This window comes from Atta cephalotes (assembly GCF_000143395.1).
Source record: "Atta cephalotes unplaced genomic scaffold scaffold00008, whole genome shotgun sequence".
NCBI lineage: Eukaryota > Metazoa > Arthropoda > Insecta > Hymenoptera > Formicidae > Atta > Atta cephalotes.
This window is the reverse complement of record NW_012130072.1, coordinates 2,299,244-2,307,890: the sequence shown is the minus strand read 5'-3', so window position 1 is coordinate 2,307,890 and position 8,647 is coordinate 2,299,244. Positions and strand designations below refer to the sequence as shown.

Below are 8,647 nucleotides of genomic sequence, written 5' to 3'. Positions count from 1 at the left end.
ATATATATATATATAGTTGTACAAATTTTATCATGAGTAGTTCTGCTGATTGAATTAATCGCCAATTAATCCTTCGAAATTGACGCCAAAATTTATAACAGTTGACCATTTGTGTAACTCATTTAATTTATGTTAATTAAAAGACACTAATTAATTTCAAGGAACCAAAATGACATAATTCATATAAAAATAATATAAATATTTATTTTAATATGACTAATCTAAATATAAAGAAAATTAAATTGATACTTTTGGCAAAGTTAATATTAAAAATAGCTAATGTTAAATAATTAAAAATTAAGTTATTTAATATTTTTATGACAAGATTTATAATTGAGTAAGTCTAATAGACCCACTGTCAGCTCTGAAGGATTAAATTAATTCCGAGTTTGAGCAAAGTCACCCTCAAAGTCTGCGCTTTTGCCAATTAAATTTTATGGTAAGTATCCCATAAAAAAGAAAGCTTTTAAAGAGTCAATGTAGGAAAATGTCAAAATAAAAAAAAATAAAATTTAGAAATTTTTAATTAAATTATATAGATGTAAAGAAGGAAGATTATGATCTTAGAGCTTGAAACTTATGATCTTTCAAGAGACCGAATGAGAATAATCCATCTAAAAAAGAAATCTATTTTACATATAAAAATTATGAATATATTCGATCTTATTTATTCAAGATTGTCTAAATAAACATCTGAGATGTTATACAATTATTTCATAGGAACCCTACAGCACAAAAGTTGCGGCAACAATACTACAACATTGCAGCAATATTGCTGCAAATTCTGTGCTGTATGGAAATAGTCTGAATATTTTCGTAGTCAAATTCAAAACGATTTTTTAATATAATTAATTAATCTCTGAATATATATCGATTGATCTTTAATTCATTTTTAATCACATTTAAAGATCTATATCTGCATCAATTTAAAGATCTATCGTACACGTGAATTTGAAACACTTGCCGTTTCCTGCAAAAATTGCATTCCATTGTGATCGCTGGCAGTGAAAATGAGAATGGCAGTGAACACCTTAATCGAGGAACTTAAAATCTGAAATCGCGCAAAACGTTTCATGTGTGACCGCTGTGCGATCACGTGCAGTCCGACCAACCAACGGTGTCCAGTGCCGGTGAGGAGGCCCTTTCTGCGACAGCTTGGCAACATGGTGGACGTGATGAACGAGAAGTTGTCAAAAAAGTAAGTAAAGTGCACAACATTGGACGAGATTATTGTATCTGTAGGTAGTTGATATCGTTGGGTCTCGTGACGCTTTTCGCTCGATTTCTCTGACCATAACACGACAACTTTTCCCCTCGCGGGCAACATAACCTAAAAAGGAGAAAAGTTCGACATGTGGCTCGTTGCCACGCGGTCATATACGATGCTCATTACGAGGTTCGAATTTTCTCGCAGATAGCGGTATCTTGTAGAAAAATCTAATCGTCAGATGGATAAAATCTAATCCCGGCGCAGCGATCATGTTCAGTACGTTAACCAATGCTCGTATTATGATTGCGCGGTCAGTAGGGCGAACTTGGTTAACGAGTCACGGGACGAAGTTGCGTCAAACTCCTCCGCGTCGATTTGCCACGAAGTGCGTAATGGATCATTCGATATATTATTCGATCCTGAAAGAAGTGACTTGAGACGATATCCTAATTGCAGCGAGCTGAAAAGGCGTCTCAAGGCCGAGCAAAAAGCTAAGGAGAAAGCTGAGAAGGAAGAGGCCAGGACGCTTGCAGTGGCAACTCAACCAAAATCTGAGAAAAAGGAAATCAATGAAGAAGAAATTAGTCCAAATGTAAGTTCCGGACTCTAAAACGGAAATTTATACTGGATATAATAGAACAAATTCACCTTATGTGGAAAATAAAGAAAAAAGATCTTTTTATTTCATGGGCAATCAATTACTTTTTCTTGGATTTAATAGAATTCAGCAGCACGATTTTCAATATTACACTTTACTTAAAGTCTGTTATATAACGTATTAATATTTTTATTAAACCTAGCTGTACATATTTATTTTTTACAGAGATCATAGAATGTATAGCTAAAGTTAGTCTTGAGCCGATTCCAAAAAGGTTTATTATGAAATTTGTGTATTTGCAGGAATATTTTAAACTTCGGTCAAACTTGGTCAGTCAACTCAAAGTTATTAATGATAATCCTTACCCACATAAGTTTCACGTATCTGTCTCCCTGGAGGAGTTCATTGAGAAATTTAAGGATATTGTGAAAGATGGTGAAATATTGGATAATGAGGTACATAACGTCGCTGGACGTGTTCACTCCATTCGAGGATCTGGTGCCAAATTGATCTTTTATGATCTTCGTGGAGAAGGTGTCAAGGTGCAAGTGATGGCTAACGCAAGATTGTATGAAAACGAGGAAAAATTTGTAGCAGATACTGCAAAGATTAAGAGAGGCGACATCATAGGTGTCATCGGGAAACCTGCAAAGAGTAAAAAAGGCGAATTCTCGATCGTACCACGATCTATTACCCTTCTAAGTCCATGTTTGCATATGTTGCCACATCTCTATTTTGGCCTAAAAGATAAAGTAAGAAATAAATTTGTAGAAAAATATATAATTCTTAAACATATATATTTTTAAAATTTGTGTTATAATAATTCCTAACTCATTAAACATGCAATGTGTGTAAATATATTATGTAAATACATAATTCATAATTGGGTTAAATGCTTTTGTATACAATCAGGAAACTAGATTTCGGCAGCGATACTTGGATCTTATATTAAATGACAAAGTTCGACAAATCTTTCACACACGTGCGAAGATAATCGCTTATGTACGCAAGTTTCTTGATAATATGGGCTTCTTGGAAGTCGAGACTCCCATGATGAATATGATTGCTGGAGGTGCAACTGCCAAACCTTTTGTTACACGTCATAATGAACTCAATATGGATTTGTTCATGAGAATCGCTCCTGAGTTATATCACAAGGTATGAAATACTTTTTCTCCATAGAATTTAAAATAAACGATACTCTAGATTAAAAGAAAAAATAAAGCGCAACAGCAAACATTTAATAGATGCTAGTCGTCGGTGGGATCGACAGAGTATATGAGATCGGCAGGCAATTTAGGAACGAGGGTATCGACATGACTCATAATCCAGAATTCACCACCTGTGAGTTCTATATGGCATATGCCGATTACAATGATCTAATGGAGATCACTGAGAACATGGTATCTGGTATGGTGAAGTCTATACATGGAACTTACAAGATAGAGTACCATCCGGACGGACCGGAGGGCAAAGCATATGAGATCGATTTCACACCACCTTTCAAGCGTATCTCGATGATGACGCAATTGGAAGAAGTTCTACAAGTCAAACTGCCTGAAGCTGATCAGCTTAATACACCAACGGCAATCAAGTTCCTTAGTGATCTTTGTGACAAGCATGAAATCGAATGTCCTCCTCCCAGGACATCGGCGAGATTACTAGACAAAGTAAGACATAAGTGAAACTTAATGAAACATCTAACTTATTTTTGAACGTAACAGTCTAATAATTTTAATAAGTAACCAAAAATAAGAAAGATTATAGATATATCTGTTAAGACATTTGTATCTTTCAATTACACACAATAATATCAGCCACTCTAGATCGGAATATCTTTTGCGGAATAGCTCGTTGGAGAATTCATCGAGGATACATGTATCAATCCCACTTACATCATTGATCATCCGCAAGCAATGTCTCCATTGGCAAAATGGCATCGATCCAAAAAAGGCCTTACTGAACGATTCGAATTGTTTGTTATGAAAAAGGAAATTTGTAATGCATACACCGAACTGAATGATCCGGTCGTTCAGAGAGAAAGGTACATAGAAAATTAAACTTATTGATGAAGATTTGTGTTTCACACAATATATTTTGATAAAGCCGTCGATTGAGTTATTCAATTTTACGACCAATTTACAAATTTAAACGTGTAAAATCTGCATACAGATTTGAGCAGCAAGCAAAGGATAAAGCAGCCGGTGACGAGGAAGCACAATTGGTTGATGAGAATTTTTGTACAGCTTTGGAATACGGTTTACCACCAACGGCTGGTTGGGGAATGGGTATTGACCGATTAACAATGTTCCTCACCGACTCGAATAATATTAAAGTGAGTACATAAATTGAATATTTGTATATTTTTCAAAATGATGAATTAAAATTTAAAAAAGAATATCTTATGAAATTAATTTATTTTTTCATATAATTAAATTATTTTATGTATGAAGAAGAAACGGAATATATATAAATCGTAAGAATGTACATTTTTTTTATCTTTAGGAAGTATTGTTCTTCCCTCAAATGAAGCCGGATGATCCAAACAAAAATAAAGAAGCGACTGAAGATGATAAAGCATCAAATGATAGTGCAGAAAAATAAAGTTTAAATAATTATTTTAAAAAATATATAAAACCGATAATTTAGAAAAAGTATTCCAAAATTTTTTATTTAAGTAAATAAAAAATATTTACAAAAATAAAGATTTTTTTTTTTCAATCAATAATTGGCTTATAAAAGATGTGCTCTTCTTATTTTTAAATTATATTAAAATTAAAATAATTAAATTATATAAATAATGTTTCTTATATATCATATTTATTTGATATCTGACTATACATCCATTACGATCAAGTATGATACAGATACATTTACAAAATCGCAAAAACATGAGACTATAATGTTATTGTAAAGATTAGAATGTCCCTTGTCTATTAACATCACAATTCCAAATCATTTATATTTTTTACCTTTTCTTTCGTTTTATAGCATAAAGATAAACCAAAATTCATTATTTTATATAGATAAAGCAAAATTACAAAATTACTTATTCAAACTATTATTAACATTATATAAAAATTCAGTAATCAGGAAATGAAAAAAACAATTTTTTTACAAGTAAACACTTTTATAAACATTGAGCTGCATTTCAAGACTCTTAAAATACTTCACTCGCCATTTCAAGATACGAAATAATAAACTACGTAGTTTAAAGTCTATTTGTCCGAAAAGTTAAGGATCAAGTTGATTCAAAGTTGATTCTCGCGAATTAAAATGAATTAAAAAAGCACTCTTACACAGTCTTATCTTATCCTTTCTCATTCCAAATAAAATAACGCTAATTTATTCTACTCCGAGTTTTGAAACGCAATCACGGACATTTCTTGTGAGCACAGATTTGGTAGCCGCTTGATTCAAAACGTAACAGCCACCACATTGAAGAAGACAAATAATATATACAATAAGAGAGTAATACGCTTTGTACTTCAACTCGTGAAACAAGCCAAAGAACATCGAATCTTAATAAGTATTTGCATATTTGCTGGCAGCATGTTTATATTGTCTGATATTCATTTGGAAAATAAATATAATTCTATGTTTTGTAAAATTTAATCACTCCAATAACACAAGAGCTCTATAGAGATCAGCTCATCAAGATATTTATAATAGCCTGTACTACTATATTTAAGTAAATATGTCTAAACGCCTCTACAGTCCACATTTCCATCGCACGTCTAACGCTAAATATGACTACTTGAAGCCCGTTTAATATAGGAAGATCATACACAATAGTATATGACATATTAAGAAATGTTAACTTGATCTGTGTTAAAAATCTCTACTTACGATATGATAAAACATACAATTGCCATAATATACAAAACTTCAAGATGTAATTATATTTATTAAATACATGTAAAAATGTACTCTGCGAATCTACAGAAAATATATTATTACAGTAAATTTTATGTAGATTCAGTCATTTTTAGCTCTAAATGTGTACATCAAAATGTAAATCAGTAAACTAGTTGAAATGACCAAGAAAATATGCTTCACTGAAATAGTTCATTGATATGTATCTCGTATTTTTAATGACTGTAAAAAGAATTCTTAAAATGTGACTATTAAGATTACGTCTGACCAATAATATATGTATATTTTCATTATGCATTTAGTGTAATATCGTTCTTAATTTATAGAAAAATTAATTACATGCATTTTACATTTAATTCTTTAGCAGTCACTGTACACATTTGAAGAATTTTTCTTATAAATATTTTAATAAACATCACAATGTAAAGTTTAAAAATACAATTCTTGTCGGAAGATTAAATATTCTGCTGGCAGCTTTTTCAGTATCTTTTTGTATATTCATAGAGAAAAATATTTTATACTATTTGAAAATTCATATTAAATTCTCACATAAAATAAATTAGTGTTATTGACTGGCAAAAACATGTTCGTAAATTGAAACATGTTTAATTCATTAAGATTAATTCAGCAATTAATAATAAAATTTTAAGACTGTTGTAACAAAACAAAAATAAAGAATCTAAAGCAAACCTTTATCAGCTCTCCTCATCCTGAACGTATTTCGTAACAGAATTGTAATGAGCACCTAATTCATACATATGACGATGATAAGTCAATATTACCTTCTTGCCATTACTGTACTCATCTCCAATAATATAGGGAGCCCCTGTAGCTTGTATGACCTCGATTGGACATTTCAATATACGTGATATTACCTGTAGCTGTAATAAAAAAAAACCAATAAAATGTTCTAGGAAAAAAATTGTATTACTTTAATAATTTATGAAGAAGAAATACTTTAGAATTTAATTTAATTTAATGGTTCATAGTCATTATACACTTTTACAACATGTTATTTACCTCAACAGCACCACCCCAAGCACTTGTTTCTGCTACATTGTTGCAGTACTTTTCATACTCTTCAGGTGTTAACAGTTCATCAGAATCAGGATTGGAAAGAAATGGCAAAAAATCGTTCATGTTTTCTCTCAAATAGTCAGCAGTCTTTATTCTGAGATCATGCAGGCTAAGAGGCGTCTCTCCATTTATCTTAAGTTGATGTGCCACAGCATTATATAAACTGAAAACAAATTTAGACTTTTATATACAGTCAAGAAACTAATTGTCCAAATAACGTACCATTATATTGATAATTTCTTCAAACTAATGTTAAAAATTATGGATTTAAATTACATTACAATTCCATACATGCATTTGGAAAAGTAATAGTGAAAAATGATATTGTATTATCCAAACAATTAATTTTGTGATTGCATATGTTTAACATATGACATAAAATATCCTTTTGTTTTCCTTTCTTGGCAATATCGATATGATATATATTATACATTTTAAGATCTTTACCAATGACCGTCGCTAGGAATTTCATAAATCATTAACTCGCGCTCAGAAAGTATCTTCTTTATAGCTTCTATCTCAATATTTCTTTTGCCAAAGGCATTAAGAGCTTCCTGCTCAATGATCCTCTGATTGCGTTCCTTCTCCGCGATTGCTTTCTTCTCTCGTCTTTTTTGCGCTTTGGAAACTCTATGTGCCAATTGCTCCGAACAATTGTCTTTACTAATTTCTTTGCTTGCTTCTTCGGGCTTCTCCGTCTCTTTGTCGTTCAGTGTAACGTGAGCTAGTCTCCACGTATTCAACTCCTCCGTTTGACGTTTCTCCAAGCGCTCCTCTAGACGTCCTATCTCTTCCGTAATTTCCTTCTTTTTCTTTTTGTCACCTTTACAAATGGATTTCTTCAAGGTCTGTATTTGCGCTACGATTAAGAAAGAAAGTTTGAACGGCGATCACAATGTGTAAAGACCTGCTTTAACTTCAAATCGGAGAACGACTGAAGTTACAAAGATCTATTAAAAATGAAAATAAAAGAAGTTGTGGTTTTCGATTTGAATACCTTGCAATTCCTTGCGTTCCTTCTTGTGCTTCTGCGTTAGCTCTTCCTCTGTTAATGTCGCCTCTGCCATCGTACTTTAAATATAACCTCTACCGTAAGTAAAGTTCTCGCAGAAACACGCTCCGTGTTACGGAGAACGGAAGTAATGGAACAGGAAGCTAAGTGAGTTGAATCGGCGCATGGTGTACTGTTGCGCATTTTCAACATCAGAAGAGCGGTACTAGATGCTGCCATGTTGCCGCGATTATTTGAATTTGGCTTTAAGTCAAAGCTTATGATAAGGCAGAACGATTTTTCTTTAAATATGACTTTTATTTAATGTCTAGAACTTATTATGATTTTGTGTTTAAATTACAAATAGCGCGCATGTCTGTGACATCTTTTAGGGAGTTTTCCAACAAAAGACAGATGACAGTGTAACACAGTGAATTATTACATCCTTGTTGTTCGCTAATGTTTAAATAAAGATGAAATGTTTTTTATGTTACACAGTGTCGTGTGTTGAAAAGCTCTTTAAATTAGGCATCTATATTATTGGGAAACATTGTTGTGTATTCTAGAAAAGCGACAGGTTGTATTACCATTTAATCATATTTACATACTTTCAAAAAATCTTTTAGAGTCTTCAAAATTATTCTCCATTGAAGCATGTATAAAAAAATAATTTAATATACTTGAAAATCTTTCAAATTCATTGTAATATATTGCGACGATATATTTACATGGAGAGGGTGCAAAAGTACAATTAAAATTCATGTACGACACAATAACAAAAAAAAGAAAACGAAATATAGATTTATCATTTATTAATATCCAATAAAGGAAATGGAATACAGTTTTGTTCGCTAAGCGTCATCTCCTTTGTCACCCTTAACTAGGAAAAGAAATG

General features: G+C 31.9%; 2 protein-coding genes across 3 annotated transcripts; one reads left to right on the top strand and one right to left on the bottom strand.

The window, feature by feature from the left end:
* The first annotated feature begins 1,163 nt into the window (after positions 1-1,163).
* On the top strand, positions 1,164-4,412 carry LOC105627141 (lysine--tRNA ligase). Of its 2 annotated transcripts, none has more exons than XM_012208428.1 (8): positions 1,164-1,198; positions 1,667-1,802; positions 2,111-2,560; positions 2,721-2,966; positions 3,056-3,478; positions 3,659-3,852; positions 3,981-4,143; positions 4,314-4,412. In XM_012208428.1, exons 1-8 carry the CDS (start codon positions 1,164-1,166, stop codon positions 4,410-4,412), a joined length of 1,746 nt encoding a protein of 581 aa, XP_012063818.1. The 2 variants fall into 2 exon arrangements, with proteins under 2 accessions (XP_012063818.1, XP_012063817.1); XM_012208427.1 differs by lacking the exon at positions 1,164-1,198 and adding an exon at positions 1,480-1,595.
* A 1,967-nt stretch (positions 4,413-6,379) lies between these two features.
* Positions 6,380-7,828, bottom strand: LOC105627140 (OTU domain-containing protein 6B). Its single transcript, XM_012208426.1, has 4 exons — positions 7,759-7,828; positions 7,209-7,620; positions 6,705-6,924; positions 6,380-6,565 (listed from the first exon to the last, which is right to left on the bottom strand). The coding sequence occupies exons 1-4, from the start codon at positions 7,826-7,828 to the stop codon at positions 6,380-6,382; spliced, it is 888 nt and encodes a 295-aa protein (XP_012063816.1).
* Between the last annotated feature and the right edge of the window lie 819 nt (positions 7,829-8,647).